Here is a 25,929-nt window from a genome sequence, read left to right as displayed (position 1 = left end):
AGAGATTTCAGAGAAATGTTAGTGCTTTTGGAATGACTCATTCATCATTGAGCTAGATTATCAACAATGATCTCCAATTACCTTCACGCCATTAGAGAACATCATAAAACTCTCCCACCCATGTTTATTTTGCTTATGTTTGCCCAAAAGAAATACAGCCCAAGTTAAAAGCTCCTTCTTCCTTAAACAGTCCTAGGTTTGCTTTTCCATGGGAGGTGACATCTCCTTTTCCCAAATTCCCAGAACATGAAGCACACGTGAGCTCCATGATATGCAAGTATTCTCAGATGGCAGGTACCTGGAGGGCAGGCTCCATACCCAACTGAGCCATGTGCCTGCACTGCTACCTTCTCACCAAGTACAGATCCTGGCCCAATACCTTAAAAAGGTTACAGGCATACCTTGTTTTATTACACTTTGAAGAATTTTTTAAATACAAATTGGAGGTTTGTGGCATCCCTAGTTGTATTGGTGCCATTTTCCTGACAGCTCAGCTAATCATTATCATCTTTTAGCAATAAGGTATTTTTAGTTAAGGTGTGTGCATTGATTTTTTAGATAAAATGCTATGGCACACTTAAGAGACTACAGTATAGTATAAGCATATAAAAAAATTTAATAGTTGTAGATGGACAATAGTATGCCTTTATCTCATTTTTTATGTGGGGCTAAGAATTAAACCCAGGCTCACACATGCTAGGCAAGCGCTCTGCCACTAAGCCACAGCCTCATCCCTAAGCATAACTTTTATATGCACTGGAAAACCAAAAAGTTTGTGTGACTAGCTTTATTGTGATATTTATGACGGTCTGAAACCAAACCCACAATATCTCCAAGGTCTGCTTGTACAAGCTCAGTAGGCGTTCATGAATGAATGAATAAGGGAATAAATTAAGATTATTAACTGTTCTTTTCCTTGGTATTGCTAAACACTCCAAAGTGCAGTTATTTGCTAAAAACTTTTGCATTCACCTTTCAAACACAATAGGTTGATAGCCAAGTTTCAAGTAGTCATTCCATGGCGATTTTTGGTAACAAATTTCCTTTGAACAGATAGTACCGTAGAGTTTAGCTAGATCTTTCAACATGCCCTACTTGGAAAATGTTAACCAGACATTTACTTCCTTTTTGAGAGCTAAATAACTTCATTTAACAGCATCTACAGCTGTCAGAACTTTGGCAGTCTTTGTGAAAAATATCATTTAAACTGTGCATATTAAAAATTAATCACATAAGGTTTTCTTTGTTTTGTTTTTATTACTTGAACTCCCTACTGATACAGAAAAAATATTCTGTGGGTTTCTTTGTTTGCTTATTTTTAGTTCAGTGGGGGTCTTTCCCTCATGATGTGAAAACATATGGTTATCACAATGGCCGGGAGAGAAAATACCTGCACTTTAGAATTATAATGACCCTGCCTCTAACTTCCACCACTCCTCCCACCCAACACCACTGAGAATGGAAATGCAGGAGATTCTCTTGGCCCTTTTTTCCTTGCTTCACATGGTAAGTTATCAAGCTTTTGTGGCTTTCCTTTTGAACAGTAGTTTCAAAGATCCAACATGAAGTTAACATAGAAATTTCTTTCTCCGTATCTGCTCACCAAGGAGCTGGAATGTTCACTGAAGTGCTCAAGGAAGTTCTCTCAGGCATTCTGGACCAGAGTGAACCCAAACCCAGGGAGACTGCCATCTTCCCTATCGTGAAAGACTTCCTGTGTCTTGTTCTTAAGAGCCTTAATCATTTCTCTTCTGGAAATTTAGTTCATTTGCTTGTAACCCATTCTTGGCAAAGTGAATTACCCCTCTTTAACCCCTCTCCAGATCCACTGCTGGCTTATAATGAACTATCTGTCAAAGTGGGGGTTTTCATTCCTGAAGAGGCACTTCCTCACCCATTTCATTCCATCAGACAAAGTCTGAATAGACCTTGCAAATCACGTGGTACCAACCTATCACTGTACCAACTGGAAAATGGTAGGCCCTCAAAAGCCACAGATGTGCTTCCCATGCAGGAGCCAAGTGTAGCCTGGAACATGGATCCTCCCATGTCCTTGCTCACCTTTCCTGGTCTTAGAGCTCTCCTGGGAGTAGAGTGGTAATTCCCAACACTGTTGCTGAGGCCAGGCATGGAGGTAGACAAGTAGTAGTTAGGTCTTCTATACCTTTGCTATTCAAAGTGTGGTCCACAGGCCAAGAGCATCAGCATCATCTGGAAACATGTTGGAGATGCAGCACCCAGGCCTTACCCCAGACCTCCTATTTAATAACATCCCCAGAACAGTCATCAGCACATTAAAGTTGAGAAATGCTACTCCATGGCAGGGGGAGAAAAGGACTTATCTTCACATTTTGAGTTGATGTAATTATAATGTGCTGACTTCATGCCCCTGTCCTAATATCACCTCTTAATGCAGAATTACACCAAGGAATTCTCCTGCAATATGACCCTAAAGGACTTGTCTTCTCTAAAAGGTCAATAGAAATAAATAAAAAAATAAATAAAGTCCAATAGAAAGGTCTAAGGAATAGGTTCACTGGAGCTCACTAAATGTCTTGTGTAATCTAAAAAACAAAGTGTTACAGTTTAGATATGAAGTACCTTACAAAAGCTGTGAGAGAGATAATGCAAAAAGGTTTAGAGGTAAAATAATCGGGTTATGAGAACTTTTAACTTAATCAGTGCATTAATCCCCTGATAGGGATTAACTGGGCAGGTGGGCTGTATAGAGAAGTGGGTCACTGGGGATGTGTCTTTGAGGTATATGCTTTGTCCCTGGTGAGTGGTATGATGTATGTATGTTGTCTCTCTGCTTCCTTGTATGATGTCTTCAACAGCTTCCCTCCACCACATTCTTTGGCCATGATGTTCTGCCTCACCTTGGGCCTTGAGAAATGGAGTCGGCCATCTTTGGACTGAGACCTCTGAAACCCTGGAGGCCAAATAACTGTAATTGTCAGGTCTTTGGATCACAGCAATGAAAAACCTGACTAAAATAGTAAGCCTGTTTAATCCAGTTGCATTTCTGAAATTATTTTATTTGAATACAATTGAGTGGTAAAATGGAAGGAGGAATTACTTCACCTAAAATCAGAGATATCATTTATTTGTTTGTTTGTTTATGGGGGCAGACCATTTCCAGAGGGGTTGTATAGTTTTACATGTCCAAAAACAATATATGTGGGTTAGGAGCTTAATTTGGGGGGGGGGATTGAACTCAAGGGCACTCAAACACTGAGCCTCATCCCCAGCCATATTTTGTATTTTATTTAGAGATAGGGTCGCACCGAGTTGCTTAGCACCTGGCTTTTGCCAAGGCTGGCTTTGAACTCACAATCCTCCTGCCTCAGTCTCCTGAGGTGCTGAGATTATAGGCGTGTGCCACTACGCTCAGCCACTTTTAATTTTTCAAAATGGTTGTCCACAAGAATTGTTGGTGCAGGAACACAGCAGGTGCATCATGCCAGCATTAAGAATGCAGGAATAGGAGCCAGCTGTCCTGGGAGCAAGTCATAGCTCTACTTGCTGCCATCTGAGTACCCTTGATAAAGTCTGTGCCTCAGTTCCCTCTTTAAAAGGGGAATGAACATAGCACCCATTTCATGAGCTGATAAAGATGAAATGATACTTATAAAGATTAGCACACAATGCGTGCTCCATAAATGTGAGCTGTAGTCATTACACATATCCTGTGTGTCAGTGTAACTTAAAACCACTCTGGCCCCCAGAATAATTTCCTCTTGTGATTGACCCAGGTATTGATCCACAGCCAGTTGACAAAGTACATAAAAGGCAGACACTGAGCAAAGTCCCACCCTACAAAAACAGAGTGTTTCTAGACTCTAGCAAAGGCATGCATTCTAATGCATGGTGACATGGACTAAGTGCCCTAGAGCGTGATCAGCCATGAGGAAATAAAGAAAAGAGAAGTCCACCTTAGTCACGCAACCTCATGCCTTGCAGCTGTCCCTTGTGGGCACACTAGTGAAACACTCCGTCCACTGCAAAGCAACTTTTACACGGAAAGAGGGAGGAGCAGTCATGTAGCACCCTCTCTTTAAAACATGCCCCATGTTGTCCTTCCTTGTGAGTTAGCCAAAGGACAAGTCTGTTTTCCTTTCCCAGACTTCATTTCAGTTTTTATTTTTATAAAAGCAGCAAAAACATTGCACTCTCCATTCCATCCTTTGTTTTAAAAAAATCCATTTAAAATTAAATTTGCTCTTTTTGAAGGATTAGTCCCCCACTTCTTTTCTTAAGCATCCCACTGGACAAGCTAAACTGAAAAACATCCTCCAAACCTCAAAAATCAAAATCAAACCAAACAATGGAACATAATTTGAGTGCCCCCCCCCAAAAAAAGGTGACTGACAGAACTTATGGGGGGGGATTCAAAATTTTAAAGCATTCCTAAGACTTTTGGAGGAGGAAGAAATCAAGTTTGTATATTGTCTTTAATAAAATCACTATGTTTTCCAGCCATGCTTTTCAGATTAATAGTATTATTATATTTTTACTAGCTGCACCATACAGGGAGTATACCTATTTAGAGGAAACATTTTTCTAGTTGAGTTTAACCCAATAAATTAAAGGAGGGGATATAAAAAAAAGAACTCTCAACTTGCAGTCAGGCATGGCATTTGTTTTTCATCATGGGAGGCTCTGAGATTTCTCTCTGGTGGTCTTTTTGCCTTACCTGCCAGAGGGAAGAGGCCCTGGGAACAGCTACTTGCCCCCATCCTCTGTCCTCCCCTCCTCCAGTCAACACACCTGAGCCACCCTGGATGCTCACTGGTCCCCTCCTTACCTGTCAGTTTTCTTGATCAGGATGGCTCTAAAGATGTGCTCGAGGGGCATCTTCTCCTGCTTGTGAGTGGGCTGCACAAAGGGGTGCAGGGTGGCCAAGGAGAACCCCTGCTGATACAGCTCCAAAAGCTGGGCAGGCAGGTCCCTCAATGAGGCCAGCCTCACTGCTGAGGACCGAGGGAGCTCCGCTGGAAGTGGAGAGAGGAGAGGCTCATCAGAGACCCACAAAAACCACCCTATGCACCCCACCGAAAACCCTCTCCTTTTGCCCTAGGGGAGGACCCTCAATGTCATCTTTTGCTAAATATGAATTTATTCCTGTCTTTACTGCCTTCAAAGTGACAGTATAAGCAGCCTGTCATTTACAACTCATCCAAAGGCATCAGGGATGGGATGTCCTGCATCTAGAGTCAGTTCTCTCAGAGATCAGTGGAAAAGTTATTTCCACCTCAGTGAGGAAAGGAGGGAAGGGGGGGGGGAGACTAAATACAAATACAAAAATGCTGAGTGGCAAAAAAGCAACATAAACAGTGTCAAAAGACAAAAAAAAAAGAAATTTTGTTAGTTTAAGAGTGAGAGAGGGGAGAGAGAGAGAGAGAGAGAGAATTTTTAATATTTATTTTTTAGTTCTCGGCGGACACAACATCTTTGTTGGTATGTGGTGCTGAGGATCGAACCCGGGCCGCACGCATGCCAGGCGAGCGCGCTACCGCTTGAGCCGCATCCCCAGCCCAACAAAATTTCAACGACACTTAAAAGTGTAAGTTCTTAGTTTGCAAAGAAACTACTACTTTCCATCTACCTCCCCCTCAAAATAGAAAAATGAGAAAAGGGTATGAACAGGCAGTTGTTTAAAAAACATAAAAGGCTAGTCTTTACTTGAAAAGCCACTCAAATTAACATTAGAAGTTCACATGTCAAAACAAGAAATATTCTTCACCTATTATACTATCTTAAAATTTGGGTCTTAAATTTAGTTATTTTTGTGAAGGGAAGACAAGGCTCCAAAGTTAAATGGTATATATACACGTACATGTAATGGGAAGTCTACAGCCTAGCCCTACCTCCAGTTTTATCCCTAGAGGCAATGAATATTATTTCTTTTTGTATATGAATTGACAATTTTTGAATTCAGACATAATAAATACCATCTTGTGCATAATCTCCTTCCCCTTCTATACAGATGGCTGGATAACATTACACACCTGGCTTTCCATCAATTGACAGGATACTTTTCCTACAGACCATTCCACAACAGTACCCAGAGCTCTTCCCCACCTGTTTTTCATAGATTGTATAAGCTATAATATAACACACGACCAAACTTCTGCTTCTACAGGTTTTAATAAAAATATTCTTACATGATTTCACACGTGTACACACCTACCACATTAAAAAAATAAATTCCTAGACATGGAATTGTGGGGTTACAGACTGATTTTTTCAGATATTGCCAGACTTCTTCCATAGACTAGTACAGACTTACACGCTATCAGTGGTATGTGAAAGTGTTTCTTTTCCCATGCCCTGGAAAATCTCAGTAAAAAAGTAATCCCTGTAAGGTAGGAATTTTTTTTTTCTTCTAGGTAATTTGTACTTTTAGTAAACATTTCGTATTTCAGTGCTGTTTCCTCTTCTGTGTACTGTCTTGTGTATAATCTTTACTTAGTATGCTATTGGATTATTGGTCTTTTCTATTCATCTGTAGGAATTCTTTATATATTAGGGAACCTCTTCCCCCAATTTGTTGCTAGTCTTTTGACTTTGCATAAAGTAGATTTTATCATGAATTATTTTATGAAGTTAAATTTATCAATCCTGTCTTCAATGGCTTCTGAGTTTCATGTTATAGAAGATATGGGATTATAAAACAATTTCCCTGTGAATTCTTATAACACATATTTCATTTGTGCATGTAAATCCTGAATTTATCTTAAGTATGTGATATGAATTCAACATCTTCCCCCCAGAGTTTATCCATTTGAGATGTGACTTTTATCATATAAATGAATTTACTTAAGATTATGATTGTAATCTATTTGTGTATAGCATTGTTTTTAAACAATGTTTTTATATGTTTTCATATCTGGTTAGGCTATTTCTTGAATCTTCTTACCTTCTTGTTTATTTTTTCAATCTTGTCTAATTTGTTTCATTTTTCCAAATGGTCTTTAAAAAACTCAGCTGATTAAATTCCTCCTCGCCCCCAAAATGTTGGTAGTTTTACTGGCTCACGTTCAAATTATGAAGGAGAATGGATATTTTTCCATCATGCCATCCAACATAGCCTAACTTTGATTTATTCAACTCCTCTTTTGGGTCCCTCAGGAGCATATTAAAGTTTTTTTTCCACTTGGATATTGCATATTTATCAAGTTTATTTATTCTTTTATAGGTTCTCTTTTACTTCTATAATGCCTATGCTAGCAAAACAGCCATGCTCATTACAGCTGGTAGGAGCAGACCTTTCTGGAGGATGCATTCAGACCTACACTCACTCACACTCTCTCTCTCTCTCTCTCTCTCTCCACACCCCCCCCACACACCCCTCTGCCCCACAACCCCACAATTGGTGTTAATCCTACAGTAGATTCATAAACATCTTTCAAAATATAAGGAAAAATGGCTGGAATTATGGCTATGTGGTAGAGCACTTGGCTAGCACATGTGGAACACTGGGTTCAATCCTCAACACCATATAAAATAAATAAAGGTATTGTGTCCATCTAGAATCAATCAATCAATCAAGTGTATAAGGAAACAGTAGCAGCATCACAGCCACAGGATGGGTGAAGATAGTTGCTAGGTCTCCAGGTTTCAACCAACAGAGCTATTCTCAATGGAGGAGGGTTGACCTTTCATTGTAGAGGAGTACAAGGGCAGCACACTCAGGTGGGTACCGAGGTGGCTGTCCTGGAAGATTCTCCTTGCCTGCCCCTGCTCCTCCACAAGCCAACCTGGGCCAGGCTCCTTTTCTCTACCTCCTTTCTCCCCCTAGATGCAGGGGCGACTATCTTCCTCCAACCTGGACAGCACTACTGCATCCTGGACATGGTAAGTCCGAAAGTGGTAAATCAGCTGGGGAGATGTGAACACTGACTGGATATTGAGGAACTGCAGTAATAGTTTAAGTGTGACGATGGTACCCTGGTCACACATAAAAACCGAATCCTAATCTATTAAAATGCAGTTTGAGACATGGTATAGTGAGGCCAGATGTCTTAGAGCTGTTTTAAAATATATGCTACTAGGGCTGGGGCTGTAGCTCAGAGCGTTTGCCTCACATGTGCGAGGCACTGGGTTCGAGTCTCAGCACATTTAAAAAAAATAAAGGTATTGTGTCTGCTATACCTAATTTTTTTTTTGTTTTTTTGGTTTTTTTTTTTAATGTGCTCTTAATCAAGTGGGTAAGTCTGGGACAAGAGACTGGGCAGATATGACTACCTATAACATCTGGATAATAAAATCTGGGAGTCTTTCTATGCTTTGTTTTTATAAATACTGGAATTTTCTAAATAAAAAAATGAAAAATAAACACTAAGAAAAAATTTGGATATTCACTACAGTATTGTTATAATAGCAAAAAACTGGAACCAAAGAGTTCTTCATTGAGGACTATTCAGTAATGGCAATAACCTAATGATGACTCCTATGAACATTAAGAAAATTGAGGTAAATCTGTTATGTGCTAATATGGGTTGAGTATAACATGCATTGCTAAGTTAAAAAGTACCCTACTCTTAATGACAGTCATGCTTAATTTGAAAAAAAGAAAGAAAGAAAGATGGATAGGCATGAGTAAAGTGTTTTTTTTTTTCCTGGAAGAAATTACAAAGATGTAAACATTGGACAGGGGGACTAGAGTAGGGAGAAAGGAGTAGAGAGATCATTTTTACTTAATACTTTCAAAACTGTCATAAAAAGAATCCAGTGCAGTGGTGCATACCTGTAATCCTAGCAGCTCGGGAGGCTGAGGCAGAAGATTGTGAATTCAAAGCCAGCCTCAGTAACTTAGTGAGGCTCTAAACAACTCAGTGAGACCCCATCTCTAAATAAAATATAAAAAGAGCTGGGTATATAGCTCAGTGGTTGAGTGCCCCTGGGTTCAATCCTGGGTGTGTATGTACACGCACACACACACACACACACCCCAAAAAGAAGAACTATTACAGGGATCATTTCAATGGAGAGTTTATAAAGTATTCTTATTTTCTTCTTTATATTTAAAAAATATTTAAGAGATAATGTCAGCAAAAGCAAGGCGCTAAGCAACAGGACTGAGGATGTGGCTCAGTGGTCGAGTGTCCCGGAGTTCAATCCCCAGGACCACCCACCAAAACGAAGTTGTTTTGTTTTCGTACTGGGAACTGAACTCAGGGGTGCCTAACCACTGGATAACATCCAACCCTTTTTTGTATTTTATTTAGAGAGAGGGTCTTGTTGAGTTGATTAGTGTCTCACTAAATTGCTGAAGCTGGCTTTGAACTCACGATCCTCCTGCCTCAGTCTCCCGATTCACTGGGATTACAGGCATGTGCCATCGTGCCTGGCAAGATAATGTTTTTTTAAATGATGCTTGGTTTTTAAAAATTTAAAATCAAAATCTAGGGTACTTAAGAATTCTATGTATCATTAGATACTGTGGCTTTCATTTCCATACATCATGCAAGAAATTTACAGGAAAAAAAAAATCCATAGCAATGATTCACTCTAAATCAAGTGTCCAGCATCGTGGAGGAACCTCCATTAATAACAATGACAAATGTAAGACTGGTTAGAAAAGCATGCAATCTCTCCCCTGAAGGATAATTTCCAGATACATTGCTAAAGAGGAAAGGAAAAAAAAATCCAAAGGCAAATCTGGTAAAGATGGAGTTCAGTGGCAAAGACCTTGCCTAACAAAATCTAAGGCCCTGGATTTGATCCCCAGCATTGCCAAAAAATAAATAAATCTAAATCTTTCTTCAATTTTCTCTACAGTTCAAACTTTTCTAAATGTGTCAGGTATTTCAAGCTCTGCCATAATAAACCTTTAAGATTTTGTTAATTTGTGTTTCTTCTTATGCATCCTGCTATAATAAAAAAAATACAAGCAGCTGATATGTATAGAAGTCAGGATTTTTTTTTTTTTTTAATGCAGGGTCTCACTCATTGTCCAGCCTATCCTCAAACCCTGGGGGGAGGAGGAACACAAGTGATCCTCCCACTTCAGTTTCCTGAGTAGCTAAGACTACAGGTTTGTGCCAGACACAAGGCAGGATTCTACTGTCAGCAGCATTCCTCCCTGGTTGTTGACCGTGGCCTAGAAACTATTTCCATTTAGAAAATGGAGAAACTTCACCTGTCTTTCATCATAAGCAGTGGTGACAATCAGATAGATTGATGAGTGTGTAATCAGCAAAGCCCATAACCCACCATCAGTCAGTAGCGTTAGCAGTAGTGGGTGGGGGTGCCAGGCTGGTTGGGGACGGTGATGACAATATGAAACGGGGGCCTTTAAATTGTTCTCCATTCCCACTCAGGCCCTTCAATCTCTATACTCCCAAACCAGTGCACTAAAAATATTAGTCAATCAACTGCTTGATAGTTAAACACTTCCTGAATAAAACATAACGCCTTTAAAATTTTTATTTTAAAAATCTCAAGATGTATCTCCTGTCAAAACTTGGCAATTTTACGACTTTAATTTTTGGTATGTGTGCTGTCAAAGTACATTTAGCTTCATGGTTAACAAAAACAAAAACGGATCTCAACAATCCTATCTCAGGGGAAAAAAAAGGGACTCCTATTGTAAATATGATTAAGAGGCTTAATTTCATTTTTCTATTTGAACCGTAACCTTAAAAGGAAAAAAACGCACAAAAAACTAGTTCTTATAAAGTACCAATCCCCCAATGTTACTACCAGAAAAATAAACGAGGGAATGATTTATATGTTTGGATGTTCATACTAATGGTAAGCTGGTTGGTCCGTTTCTCACCCTACCCATCAGAGAAACCTCTTCACTGTTTTGTCATAGTTGTCTGATCTCATTTACTGATTATGTAACCTTGGATAAATCACAAAACTCCCTCCCCATCTCCTGGGTCTTTCCTTCATTTATGAAATGAAGACCCTGGAAAGGCAATTGTAAAAGGAGCTTTCAACTTTAAAGATGCAATGATTTTATTATTCCTACTTGGAAACTAAGGAATCTGTTTATAACCAATAAATGTTTCAGTGTGAACCAAAACAGTCCCCCCACACCAGAACCAAAACAGGAATAAGAAAACACAGGAAGACATCTGCTGCCAGCAGGCAGGGGGATTGCCACAGCTGAGTGCCTGCCCCCTGCCTGCCCAGACACCAGAGGCAGCTCACCAGGGAGTGCTGGGGGCTTCTCAGGGGCGTTGTTGACAGTAAGATGGTAGGGAGAAAAGGGGTGTTTTAAGGAGCATCGCTAGGGAAAATGGTTCCCCTTCATCCTGGAGGGGTTTTAATCAGGAAAATGATATTATTCTGAAGTTACATAAACCATCATATAACAAGTAAAAATTTCCAATCATAACTTCATATGTGGAGGATGAGGGACACTGATGAGGAAGTCTCAGCCACTGCTACTCTGCCAGGAAAGGAAATGCCACCCTGCTCAGAGTGGGCAGCCCCCTTAGGGGTGGTCACATTACTCTCCACTTCTGAATCTGCCCATGTCCCATCTACAGTGATCAGACCACAAGCCTTGTCCAGACTGGCCACCCACCAGGCCATGTCCATGTCCCTCCCATCCCAGGACTTTGTCCTTTTACAATAGTGTAAAGGCCAGTTCTCTGGCTGGCTTTTCCTCCACCTGGATAGGTGCAGAGTCACACATACTACTAGATGTTAACATACACTACAAATTTATTATAATCAAAATACTGTAACATCAATCAATAGACCAAAGGAACAATTAAGAACCAGGAGTAAAGTATAGGTGGAAATTCAAACTATAATAAATGTAGCATGGTATTCAGCATCAAAGTTAATGTAATAAATGCTGCTGGCAAACATGGCTACCTAGAATAAAGTGAGGACCCCTCCTAATCACACCCTAGCTCTTACCCAGAGGTTCTCTATTGGGGAGTGGTTCTATCCATCAGCAAACATTTGACAATGGCTGAACTTTATTATTATTATTATTATTATTATTATTTGTACTGGGGATTGGACCCAGGAGTGCTCTACCACTGAGCCACATCCCCAGCTCTTTTTTCCTTTCATTTAAAGATAGATTTAAAGAGAGATTTTCACTAAGTTGCTTAGGGCCCAAGTTGCTGAGGTTGGCTTTGAACTCACAATCCTCCTGCCTCAGCCTCCCGAACCATTGGGATTACAGGTGCACACCACCGCACCCAGAGGCTAAAGACATTTTTGATTGTCAAAATTCCGGGATGCTGATGTGGAGGGAAGAGGTGCCACTGGCATCAGGTGAGTAGAGGCCAGAAATGCTTCTAAATGCCCCACAGTGCACCAGCCTGGAGGCACACAGGGTCTGGCACAGATTCCCAGGCCATGAACTGGGGTCTCCAGGAGCCATGTAAGGAAAGGAAAAAAGAGCCACAAGCCAGGGGAAGAATGATGAGCCCTGAAGTTTCCCTTAGCCCCAGGAGGCAGCATCTTGCCCCACCTGGCCAAGTTACTGCCAATGGGCACATGGGCTTCATGGTGCCACAACTTCCAATTCTACCTTCAAGAAGTCAGACATTGAGAATCTTGCCATTTCCAACCCTATACAACTCCAAGTCAAGACTTAGTGGGCTACAAAGTCTAGATGTGGCTTTGATAAATGTGGGGGAGAGGTGCCCCACAATCCTTCCTCAACCCTGTTCCTGGCACTGTTAAGGAGCAGCTGGAGCATCAGCAGTTCTGTAGTGAAAAGTGCATGTGACAGGTCACTCCCACATCATCATGTATATGTGTTTCAGGGACACCTATGCAGGTGTCTGACACTGGTCTCTGCTTCCTAAACCACCCCCCTTCCCTATACTGGTGTTGAGATGAACAAAGAGTTTAGAACCACATAATTATGTTTTTAATCCCTTGAAAATCTTTTTTCCCCCCGACTTTACCCAAAACAGGCTTTTCTAAAAAAAAAAAAAAAAAATCAAAATATGGAAACAGCTGTTGAAAAAATGCATTTTGAGTAATCATGAGAACCCCAAGTTTTTTTTTCAAATACATGTTTTTCTTTCAGAAAATAACCATATCAACAAATAACCATTATTCCAAGAGTTAGAGAAAAAAAAAAGGAAAAGAAAGGAATGAGAACAGGGAAAAACATAATCCACACAACTACACATTTCTCAACACTCCGGGGATAGAGGAGGTTTTGTTTTTGCTATGACTATGTTTTGTTTAGTAAAACATTCGCAGCCACATTTATTCCCTGGAAACCAAGCTCTTCAGATGCCTTTAGGAAGAGTCCAAGCGATCATGTCTTTGCAGTCTCAGACTTGATGATTGGAAGGTACCAGCCTCCAGCACAAGAAAGAAGCCACTGCAGGCCCCACTCAACTGCACCACGCAGGCGAGAGCAACGTGCCAATTATTTTACCCAGCAATCATTTGTGACTTTAACCCAATTATTCAAAGTCTGGCTTTGCTTTTCTAATTACATCCGCTAATGGATCTGTCAATACCACGGAGCACAAGGCCAGGGCGACAGCACCTCTCTCAGGGAATTTCTCACAGGTAAAGCCGATAATGACACTGTTCGACCAAAAATAATTTTTTTAAGTTCATTTAAAGACCGCTATTTCTACATCAGTCTGCCTGGCCTTTGTAGTAGATCCACTTAGCAAAAACACTAAAGATCAATCATTTTTCAATATGGAGCTTGTCAATGCATAGGTAAGGAATAGGAATTCAATTTTCTAAACATTTGCAGCCTATGTAGATTATATGTGTCATTTCTAAATCTGCAAACGTTCACTTTAGGGCTTTTAAGATTCTGATTTCTGTCATCTTATTTAAAAAATTGAAGTTTCTAAAACATGAGAAAAAAATAATTCACGGGGTCACACCATTATAACATTTTTTTTAAATTCTTTAAGTTGTAGATGGACAGAATACCTTTATTTACTTTTATGTGGTGCTGAGGATTGAACCCAGTGCCTCACTCTTGCTAGGCAAGTACTCTACCACTGAGCCAGAACCCCAGCCCCCATAACATCTTTTTTAATTAAAGTAATTCCCATAACATAAATTTAATCATTTTAAAATGAAGATTCTGGCATTGGTACATTTATAATGTGTAGTCATCAACTCTGTCTAGACCTAAAACATTTTTAGCACCCCAGAAGGAAACCCACACCCAGCTAAGCAGTTATTCCCCAATCCTCTGAACTCTGGCAACTACCAGTGTGCTTTCATAAAACACCATTTTTACTTTTTATTGCATATATTTAAGGAAAACAAATGCCTTGATACACATGATATTAAGTGATCTCTACATCAAGCAAATTGCCACTCATCTCTCATGGTTACCTCTCTGATATGTGTACACATGCACATATACAGGGATCTAAACTCTACTCTTAGCAAATTGCTAGCATTTAATATTTACCAGTCTTCACTGCACCCTAGAGTTTTAGCCCACTCATCCTACATAACTACAGCTTGGTTCCTTCTTCCCTACCAATCAGACACCTGTTCTGTTTATTTTTTTTCAGATTCCACATACAAGTGAGACTATGCAGCAATGCATCTTTCATTCTGTGTCTGGCTTATGAGTGGCCTCTAGGTTCACCCATGTTATTGCAAATGGAGGACTGTTTTCTTAAGGCTGAACAATATTTTATGTGTATCTATACCACAATTCCTCTGTCGACACACACACTTGGTTGTTTCCATGTGGCTACTGTGAATAATTCTGCAGGGAACACAGGAGTGCAGATATCTTCACCATATGCTAGTTCATCAGCTTTGTGTAGTTGCCCAGCAGAGGAATTGCTGGGTCATGTGTAGTTCACTTTGTAACTTCTTCAGGAACCTCCACACTGTTTCCATGATGGCTGCACTAACCTACTTTCCCACCAACAGTGTAAAAGTGAGGGGGCTCCCTTTCCTCTCCAACACTTGCAAGACATTCTAACAGGTGTGAGGTGGTACCTCACTGTGGTTTTCATTTGCATTTTTTGGATGATTATTAATAAGCACTCTTGTTGATCTGTCGACCTTTCTATGTCTTCTTTGGAGAAATGTCTATTTAGGTACTTTGCTCATTATTTCAATCAGGTTATCTGGCTTCCTGCTACTGAACTGTGCAAGTTCTAAAATACTATTCTTAATACCTTAACCAAATCATGGATAAACACAGAAATCTGAGACCAAAAGCACTTGTTTCAGCTTCTATAAACCAAGGATTCTGCAAGCCAATCAGGGAGTAAGTGTCAAAGCCAGGGAAGCCTCATCCACTGAGTTCTTAAGAGGCACCACCAGACCCCACAACACTGGCGAAGCATCAGGTTGCCATGGCAACAGGGAGGCGGGAGGAGGAGGTAGTTACTGGTTTTTCATTTCAAAGGGTCACATACAGTCATTGAATTACACACATGCAGACAACACTGTGCAGTAAAAACTTCAGTGTCCAAGTGATGAAAGGAGTCTACCCGAGTAATTCCCATGACTGTACCCACTGATCGAACCCCAAAGATGGCATTACTACTCATCTCACCGGTCCATTTTGTCAGAAGACAGAGGCTGATATTCTGTTAAAAAAACACCAGGCCTCCCGCTGCTTAGGTTTAGCAGTGGGTACTAACATTAAAATCAACTCATCAGAAATTGAACCCTGGAATATTAAACAAAACATTTCATACACTTAGAAATATACATGGTATAGAAGGGAAGACACAAAGGATCGCCAAGTCTTCAGAACTGCTAACCAAAGTGGTCCACATTAAATCCAAGGAGAGTTTTTGAGTCAGAGGAAAGCTAGTTATCAATATTTTATGCCGTTTTCCTAATCGAGTACAACAGCATGATAGCTGACACTCTTGGTAGTTCTCTTTTGATTTTGAGAGTACATTGAACTGATTGCATCAAAGACCAGCCGCTAATGAATATGTACAAACAACATGGAAATTAAACTATTTAGAATGTGAATGAGACCCTATGTGGATTTCTAGGGCAATGTCTCAAGACACTGTATAGAAGTAATAAACACTGAAAATATAACACCATTGTGGCGATATATGAGAAAAATAATGCATTTTCGCAAGGCGCTTACGAGAAGTCTCAGCTTCAGCTAAGAGTGTGATCACCGGTATAGCTTCTCAGACAGGCATGTGAAAAAGCTAAGGATCCCACTCAAGGAGTGCCACACCTCCCTGGGCAGCTGGTACTGAGCCCGCAAACCCATCCTGACCTTGGGGTTCACGTGGTCCCTCTACAGCTCACACATGTTCTCACCCATCCATCATCTGGAAAAGCCACTAGGAGCCAGGCAGGGAACGGACACAGGGCATCTTCCAAGTCCAAAACAACCAAGTGCCATTTAAATTCCCCACACCCATGCAGTATGTGGCCCTTCCATGGTAGAAAGTCTGGCGACACCATGTATCATCTATAATGTAGACTGTTAAATAAAATTATTTTTTTAACAGTAATTGTAATTAACAATAAGTTGGATCTCTCTCTGACCTGGAGTGTCATGAAGCACAGATTGAGAAAAGCATAATACAAAATCATACATGCACTCTCTGTGCCCATCTCTATACAAACCAAACCCTTATGAGTGTGTCACTGGGAGGTTAACATTATTAAAATCAGGGGGAGGGGGCTGGGGAAAATAGAGATCGTCAACCCCTTTTTAAAATTACTTGCAAGGCTTCACTACAAAATAACAATGTCAACAAGACAGAACTGTGTAAGAGGACGATTACAGGGGAATAACACTATTAGGTTTTTTGTTTTTGTTTTTTTGTTTTTTGTTTTTTGTTTTGGTGGTCAATGTCAGAATCTGGATCCTCCTCTAAATTTCATGGGCCTGAAGGAAAAAAAAATTTGTGAGGGGGAGCAATAGAGGGAGACTTTCTTTATCTATACTAGTTAGTTATGAGCACCCTGCCAGAGCTCCCTCCTCCTCTGTCTCCCCTTTCTTCTCACAGTTAGCTCGTTACTTACCTGTGCTGTTCAAGACAGCAGCCACTCATCATATAGCTACTGAGCACTTGAAAAGTGGCTAGACCTAACTGAACATGCTAAAGTATAAAAATAGACACCAATTTCAAAGACTTAGCAAAAAAAAAAAAAAAAAAGAACGCAAAACATCTAAGCAGCTTTTTGTATTGGTAACAAATTGAAATGACAATATTTGGGATACACTGGGATTATATGGGATATGAGTAATTTTACTTGTTTCTTTTTCCCATTTTTAAATGTGGCTACTAGAAAATTCAAACTTCCATGTGTGGCTCAACGGAAGTCTTGTTCCATCGGGCAGCCTTATTCTATATCATTGCTTATCATTTGTTTCACAGCATTAATCACAACTTTTAATTATACAAATTACTCAATGACCCCCCCTACCCCGTCTTCCCCACTAAATAAATTCCACTAGACCAGGACCCATAGGATCCATGCCAGCTTTATTTGCCAATAAGCAGACCAACCCAGAGTGCCTGGAGCAGGCTCATTAACAGCTATTGTTAAATGAAGAAATTCTCCACTGACAGGGCCATGGCCCACATCTCGACATCAGCACATTTTCCATCAGAGAGAGTCCAGTGTAAGATGCTACCTGTGGTCACTCTGGGGGATGGTAAGCTCTGAGGTGCCCACGTACTCTTGAGTCCCAAAGTAGATTATCTATGACACTAAGATGAAAAAAATCATTGTTCCTGGAAAAAAATCAGCAATCAGTGTAAAATCAGAAGAAATTTGGGGGCCTTTAAAAAACTGTAGTAAAATACACATAAGATTTACCATTTTAAGTAGCATTAAGTACATTTGTGTTGTACAACTACTCCATCTGTCTCCAGCGACCCTTTCAGCTTCATCTCCCACTCCACTTCACACCTCACTTCCAACAAGGAAAAAGGCCACCTTGCCTCCATTTCACTGTCCTTCCTTTCTCTGTGCCTATGAGTATGAGCAGGAAATACAGAAGCAGCAAAAAAGAAAAGTGCTGGTGATGGGTCGAATAAAGAAACTGTTAAGAGTCAGAATAATTCACAATTGTGCCACTGGGGGGGAAATCAAAGAGCAAAGGAAGAACATAAACATTTCACTTTGCAGAGAGGCCAAATAAAGAACGGACAAAGATCATGGCTTTGTAACAAGGAGTGACTGGGAAACTTAACCCCACGTCACAGAAAATGGAAAAACAAATTTCTCAGGAAGTATGGTACCCAAGGGTCTGAGCACATGTCCGCTTGGCATGTGGACAGAGCACGAGGTAATGGGACTGTTTTTATCCCAAATTATCATCATCAGGATCTCAAAGCTATAACAGAGGTTTAAAGTCTTGGGAGACTTTTCAAAAATTTCTGAATGATATAAAATAATGCATGATGGAAACAGTTGGAACATTAAAAATTCACCATATGCAATACTTGTTTCAAGAGGCTTATGGCAGAATAAACTCCACTCTGAGCTTAGCACAACTTGTGCCCCAAAGTCAAACCCATTTGTCTGTTCGAAGGTGCTACCACCCCCAACCCCCAGATGCACCAGCAAACTGCCACCAGTGGATTCTCTTTCCTCACCCTCTATGGAGACTCAGCCTATGTTCAGTGGCAGTCACATAAACCATTCACAAAACTCACAAAAAAAATCCCATATGTTGTAAACACATTTTAATAAATAATGTTCTTCCATGTAAAATGTCACAAAAGATTCAACAAAACTCAGTCAAGTAAGAACAGGAGCAGACAGTCCTCATGTTCTAAATAAGGCTTCCACACCTGCGTTCTCGGCTTTGCATGAACAATTACCACATTCACGTGCAAACTCCCAAATTGGTGCATGGAAATAGAAAATCGTACACATGAGTTGAGTGTCTCCGGCTCTGCAAACCAATTTGCATGCAAAATTGTCATCAGTACCTCTGGTTTATTTTTCACCTGTAGAAGAGATGGAGTCTGTGATGCCTTGGGAGGCTGCATTTATGAGTTATTTTTGTCCCCACTATAATAGTGGGGTTTCTATACATCCTATGTCCCCCCCTCCACATGCACACACACACACACACACACATACCGCCTTCTCCATATTCCAATGGAAAAGAAGGAGAGTTTGAGAATAAGGTCAAGGAGAACAATAAGATGAGACCAAACAGCCAAAGAGATATTCTTCAGAATAATAAAAAAATAAATCTGGTGAAAATTGTTTAATCACAAAGTGCAAGCTATCAACAGTTGGCACAGGAAGGGAAAGATGGATTTTAAGCAGGCAAGAAAGAGGATCTTCTTAGCTTGCCAGCAACAACCTACTGAAATGGACCCTTGGGAAGGTTAGCCTTGGAGACCATCAATGAGAATCTGAAAGGCATGTAGGGCTTTTCCAGGGAATCCCAAGGTTCTAACACTGCCCTTCCTCCCTTCCTTCAGATCTGCTCCTTTCCTCTCTCCTGTCCAGTGGTCACCAGCCACTCAGGGTTAAGCATGAATTGAGATGGTGGAAAATGTAAAATACACAGTATTTCAAAAAATTAGTACAAAAAAATAAAAAAATCCCTGCAAAATTTAATATTGATTACAAGTTAAAATAATTTTTTAATGTACTGGGTTAATATGGGGTGAAAATATCATTAAAATTAGTTTACCTATTTTCTTTATTATGGCTATTAGAAAATACTAAATGACATGGCTAATGTTCTATTTCCATTGAATAGATCTGTCCTGAAAACTTGTTTTAAATAGATGTTTTATTATAACCCACCCCTACAAAAAACACCATGATTTCCTTTTTTTTTAAAAAAAAAAAAAAACATGGAGACAATTTTAATTCCTTATCAAGCATCCTTTAGCTATAGCTAAACCCACGACACTAAGGAATGGGGGCAAGCTACCTACATCTTCGAAGTGTGGGATCAAATGAGCAACTTTCCTTCTAGCATATTTAAACTTTGCTTTTTACTAGCTGTTCCTATTCCACACTGGAGAACATTCTTCCTGGCTTCAGTTTGATGTTTTGCTCCCTGAGCCCCTTAAACGCCTGCTCTTCAAGAATCGCTAGTAACACAATCACACTGGCTTCTAAAGCGTTTCCTTCTCAGGAGCACTTGGGTTCTCAACCATTTTCTGACCCTACACTGTGTGCAAGTCCAAAGCACCTTCCTTAGTCACACCTCCCAGCCCATGTGGGTGTCAGGAGTCAAAGGCTGTGCATCGCTGCTCTGCTGTAACTGCTGGAGGCTACCGGCAGCATGCACCCCAAAGGAGACTGTCCACAGCATAAACATCAACAGACTAGATTTTGTACTAGATTTTCCAGATGGTTTATATGACAGTCCAGAAATGCAACCTCTCTTCATAAATGCTTCTGTGTGGTTTTAATGTTCCAGCTTACCCCCCCTTCCTCCCTTCCTCTGCTTCTTGCCTGATTCCTTAGTGGGTGGGGGTTGGGGAAGGGGCTTCACAATATCCAGAATTCCCATACAGTAGCAAGATGTGACAAAGGGTATCATTTTGTTATAACCACAGCACAGTTGGTCTTCATTCTACATAGTGCAGATCAATGCAAAAAAAAATAAGAATTCTGGAATTGAATTATAGGACAGAAAGCTAGATATTTACCAAATCTGGCTGAGATAGAGTGATGGGTGGCTCAAGTTTCTGCTTCAAGTTTCTGCTTCAGAGTCAGATTATCTGGGTTCAAATCTCAGTGCTACCCCCTCACTAGCTATATGATTTTCGATGAGTTGTAAACCTTTATGGACCTCAACTATACTGATAAAGATTAAACTAATGCCTGCTATCTCATAACTATTATTAATAAGCATCACAAATTATTGCCAAGCATGAAAGGTCATCACTTCCATAAGTTGATCGTTATGTCTGATATCAGTCTAGTGCTACATCACTGTTCTTTAGTTTTCACACAAAGCTTTAAATCCACAGCCTAAGCCACAGGCCTCCATATTTTCTCAGCAGCACCCTTTGAAATGTTAGTGTAACTTCTGTTCATTTCTGAATGGGAGCCCCAAATGGGACCAGAACCCCAGGACTCTGAAAATTGACACCCAAGCATGCAGAGGAGCTACTACCTCTGAGACTGGTGCAAATTCATTGTAGCTTCTGTGATACCTATGGCAGGGGTGGGAAGGGGAAGAGACCTGTCAGAGGAGGCCCAAGTCTAGGGAGCTGGTTCCAGAAAATAGCACTGTCCCTATAAATGACCAGGAACCAGCTGGAGGACAGCAGATCTCGGTGGGGTCTTGGCAATAGTGGAAAGAACTAGAACCCAGTTAGAAATATGTTTAGGGCACAGCACATAAAGAAAGATAGGGGATGGCCAAAATCGAGGTGTCAGGCAAGTGGTATCAGGTGAAGGGGGTGGATGTGATGGGATGTGGTCTCCCCATTCTGAACACACTACCTGCCTGTCTCAAATCCATCCCATAATGTGTACAATTAAACATGTGTTGAGGAATTTTTTTTATGAGGGAGTCACAGAATTTCAGTCTCTCCACTTTTGTTATATTTTAGATACAAGGTATCCCACAAAAGCCCATGTGTGTGACAATGTGAGAAGGTTCAGAGGTGAAATGATTGGGTTATGGATCTTAAACTAATTCACTGGATTAATAATCCACTGATAAGATTAATTAGGTGGTTACTATAAGAAAGTAAGGGTATGGCTGGAGGAGGCAGGTTGCTTGGGGTATGACTTGGGATTTGCATTTTGTCCCTGGTGAGCAAAGCTCTCTGCTTTCTGTTGCCATGTCCTGAGCGGCTTTCCTCTTCTGTGCCCTTCCACCATGATGCCCAGCTTCACTTCAGACCCAGAGCAATGAGTTGGCCATCTATGGACTGAGACCTCTGAAACCATGAGCCCAAATAAAGTTTTCCTCCTTCAATTGTTCTTCTCAAGTCTTTGGGTCACAGTAATAAAAGAGCTGACAAAAACATTAACCCATAATTCCAAAATACCTCTAATTGTCACAAACACAGACTCCTCTTATCCTAGGCCCACTCTGCCTATAGCTCTACATGGAAGTACTTTAGGAACAATATTTAAAATTAAAAAAAAAAATGAGCCCTAAATGTCTGTCTTCAGTTATGGCTAAGAAAGAGAAGGCTAAAAAAATGTATCTGGCCACACCCTGGCACACAGAGCAGGCAGGGCCAGGGACTGCAGGCAGGTTGGGGACCCAAGGTCTCCACTCCCCTAGGCTCAGGATGGGACTTTATGGGTTTAATGCAAAAAGATATAAATCTTTAATCAACAGAAACCTTCTCAAAAACCACAACCCTATGCCTAAAAATGGGTGAATGGATGCACATTTTGTGTTTTATGCTGAAACATTTCATACATACACACTTTTAAAAAAGTGATGCCTTGTTCCAACCAACTTTTTGTATTTACTGACCAATTATGGTCTCAGCTGTGACAATGAGGGAGGGGTCAGGATGGTGAGGAATGGCACCATCCCCCTAGACTCAAAGTCAGCTCCGAGCAGAGAAAAACAAAGTCTGGCTAGAGTAAGTCAACAGTTATCTGACAACCTCCCTACCTGTTCCTTCCCCAACTATCAAATTCTTTCCCACTTTGTATTTTAGAATTTGTTTTAAGCAGATGGTTTCAAAGGCTTTTGTAGTTGAAAAATCCCTTAGACAGGGTTCCAGCATTAACAAATAAAATTAACACCAAAGAAACTAGCATCCATTGAACATATGTTATACACCAAACTGTTTTATGAGCTTTATAGGTATTCTCACTCGATTCTCAATCTCTCTGCTATGTATCGTTATTATCTCCAGCTAAAAGATGAGGAAACTCTGGATCAGAGAGGTTGAGCAAGTTTTCCCATGGTTGCAGAGGCAGTCATCCGACAATCAAATCCATGCATTCAGCACTTTTATGTTCTTAACCTCTAACCTCTGAGGTTTCTTTTTTTTAAAGAGAGAGAGAGAGAATTTTTAATATTTATTTTTTAGTTTTCGGCGGATACAACATCTTTGTTGGTATGTGGTACTGAGGATCGAACCCGGGCCGCACGCATGCCAGGCGAGCGCGCTACCGCTTGAGCCACATCCCCAGCCCCCTCTGAGGTTTCTTTAGTTGTCTAAGCCAATCCTCTCATTCAACCGATGAATGAACCAAGTCAGTCCTCTCAGATCATAAAGTGATGTCCAAGGGGACTCAATAGGCGGTGGGGGACACACCAGCTCTTTCCCTCACCTGTGCCACAGGACCGTAACGAGGGCAGCAGGAAAAGAACAAAACCACTCAGCTGTGAGCACCTGCTCTTTCCTCTACACAGCTGTGCGCCCCACAGCAGCCCTTCATAGACTCTGCATTCTGCTGAGGTTCCCCCGATAGTCAACTGCTGGGGCTCAGTGGTCACCTTGAAAGACGGATCACAGCTAAGAGAAACAAAGCCTTTCGTAAGGACATAACATTTTTTTCCAATGAATTTGGAAGTGTAATCATAAGTGGGAATAAAATTAAGTATGAATGTATGCAACATGTTTTCTGCCACAGAAGCCTATGATGAGAAAACCAGATAAATAAGAATAGCTCCAGAGTGACATAAATAACCACCATAAGCCAGACGTGCTTCATTTTAGGGTGTAATTTAAAAAAAAAAAAACTAGTGTATAAAAGCAAATCTGATATTTAAATATAACTATGAAAATTTAAATTTTAAGATTTTTTACAAAGGGTAATGTAATTCAGGTGAGCAAATGCAAATAACATGTTACTGACCTTCTCTATGTCCCCCAACTTCCTGCCCACAGTGCAGAAATGGAAGGTAGAAGAGCCAAAGACAGTAACGAGGTGTTGAGGCAGCCACCCACGGACTATGTTCACCACCAGGTCTGAGCTTCCTCACCCGAGACAGGGCCCACTGACCAGGATTCCTCAGCCATTGATCTGCTGTCCCAAAGATAATCATTTATATAGTCTAATCTTTTCTATCACAAAAATGATTTTCTAAAACCTATGCTTGCATATCTTATAGGCTCAGGATCTGATAGGAATTGCCAAATTGCCCTATGTTGGTCTCATCAAGCCACAGACCATCCTATGGTTTGAGGCCATACCTATTGCCCCATGACATCACTAACCCAATAGATGACAAACAATCTTACCTCGTTCAAATTAATTCAAATTAAAGCAGTAAGAATCTTTTTACATATTTCTTAGGTTATGTACTTTCACAATATGACTCTTCCTGTTGCCTATATTATGTATAAACACATTTATATATTTCTCTCTTCCCACTGAAGATTCCTAACCATCTTTCCATAACCTAGCTTATTGTTTAAATCTGTAGTAACATTTTATATAAGATGGATATTAGTCCTTCATCTGTTACACATATTACAGTTTTGGTCCTCTTCTCATTACTTAAAACTTTTTAAATTGTATGTGGTTAAAACTTTCAAAACTTTAATGCTTCTAGACTACAAGGGCATACTTGGAAAGAAACGAGTCAAGATCTTCACATTTAAAACTCGTTGTAGTTACAGGTAAAGCCCCTGAAATGCTCTGAGCTAGACTTCCACAGGTGACAGGTTGGGCTTGGCCTCCAGAACAGTCCCGATGAGCAGATCATGCATATGCACTGAGGCCCAGGAACAAAGTGTTTGAGTGACAGTCTCTCCAGAGCTGAGCTCAAGATCCAGGATTCTCCTTCCTCTGAAGCTACTGAGATATCTCTTTCTCCCTGTTTAAATTTATAAATTCCTTGATGTTCACACCTAATGTTACTTATTTCTTGGTTATTAAATGAACAGTTAGAAGAGACTCCCATGTTACACAAAGGAAACTGGGTTCCTCTGTTCCTGCCCTAACACCATGTAAGTACTGTTGGAAAGAGACACAATACAGAGTCATGGTCTCCAATATCAGCAGGATCATCAATGCCCACGTCCCAATCACCCCTCTCCTCACTTGCTTAGGAGGAATTCTGACCTGAACCACATCTCATCCATGTCATGGCTCCAGACACCATTTCTTCCCCAACACTTCCACATGCCCCCTACTCCTAAATCTCCATCTCCTGCACTATGAATCTCACTACCATGTATATCCACGAGGCACTAAATTAAAAGCAGCAACAACGACTATAAATAGCAGAAAGATCAGTAGAGTAAAGGAAACGGGAAGAAAGGGGAGTGCAGGGGACTGAATTAGAGCAAATCATATTCTATGCATTTATAATTATGTTAAAATTAATTCCGATGTTATATACGACTATCAAGAACCAATAAAAAGTATTTAAGAAATTGCATCTGCATTGAACACTTTTCTCACCATTATTCAATACAAATAAAACAATGTAACAACAGTTTCCATTGTATAATGTATCAAATAATCTAGAGATGATTTAAAATATATGGGAGGATTGTATAGGTATATGCTGATGTACCTTTTATTGTACTAGAAATTGAACCCAGGGCTTTGCCTATGCTAGATAAGAGCTTTGCCATCGAGTTATACTCCCAGCCCTTTTTCAAAAACTTGAGACAGGGTCCAAGTTGTCTAGTCTGGCCTCAAACTTTTGATCCTCCACCTTAGCCTCCCAAGTTACCAAGATTATAGGTGTGCACCACTGTGCCCAGCTAAATGCATCATTTTACATAAGTGACTTGAGCATCTGCAGATTTTGGTATTTGCAGGGTGCCACAGTACCAACACTCCTTGGAGACTGAGGGATCACTGTATACATAAGATCCCAACCTCTCCTTTTTCCCCGGCTACTTAGACCATACTTACTCATCCTTCACAACCCACCAGCCAAGTCCTCCCTCCTTATCTCAAGGCACCATCTAGCAGTTCGAAGTATTAATATCACAGTTTTCTAGTGTGAATCTCCAGGGAAGACGAGGACTTACCCTTGCTAGTTTTGTTCTTCTCACAACTAGCACTTTGCCCAACTCATAACTGGAATGAAATAAATACTTAGCAAATGAATACATGATCCAAAAA

The 25,929-nt window shown here is 40.5% G+C and overlaps 1 protein-coding gene across 2 annotated transcripts in view; it reads right to left on the bottom strand.

Annotated features, from left to right (window-relative positions):
• Nucleotides 1–25,929, bottom strand: part of RFTN1 (raftlin, lipid raft linker 1) — a gene marked incomplete at its 5' end in the record, with an annotated part of 199,783 nt that overhangs the window by 114,137 nt on the left and 59,717 nt on the right. For both annotated transcript variants that reach the window (XM_081286205.1, XM_081286204.1), the window contains one exon: nt 4,808–4,994. In XM_081286205.1, coding sequence (XP_081142331.1) covers nt 4,808–4,994 — 187 coding nt within the window. The remainder of the gene's footprint in view (nt 1–4,807; nt 4,995–25,929) is intronic.

This window comes from Spermophilus citellus, assembly GCF_964194105.1.
Source record: "Spermophilus citellus genome assembly, chromosome: 3".
Taxonomy (NCBI): domain Eukaryota; kingdom Metazoa; phylum Chordata; class Mammalia; order Rodentia; family Sciuridae; genus Spermophilus; species Spermophilus citellus.
Note: the sequence above shows the minus strand (reverse complement) of the source record. Positions and strands in the feature narration are given on the sequence as shown.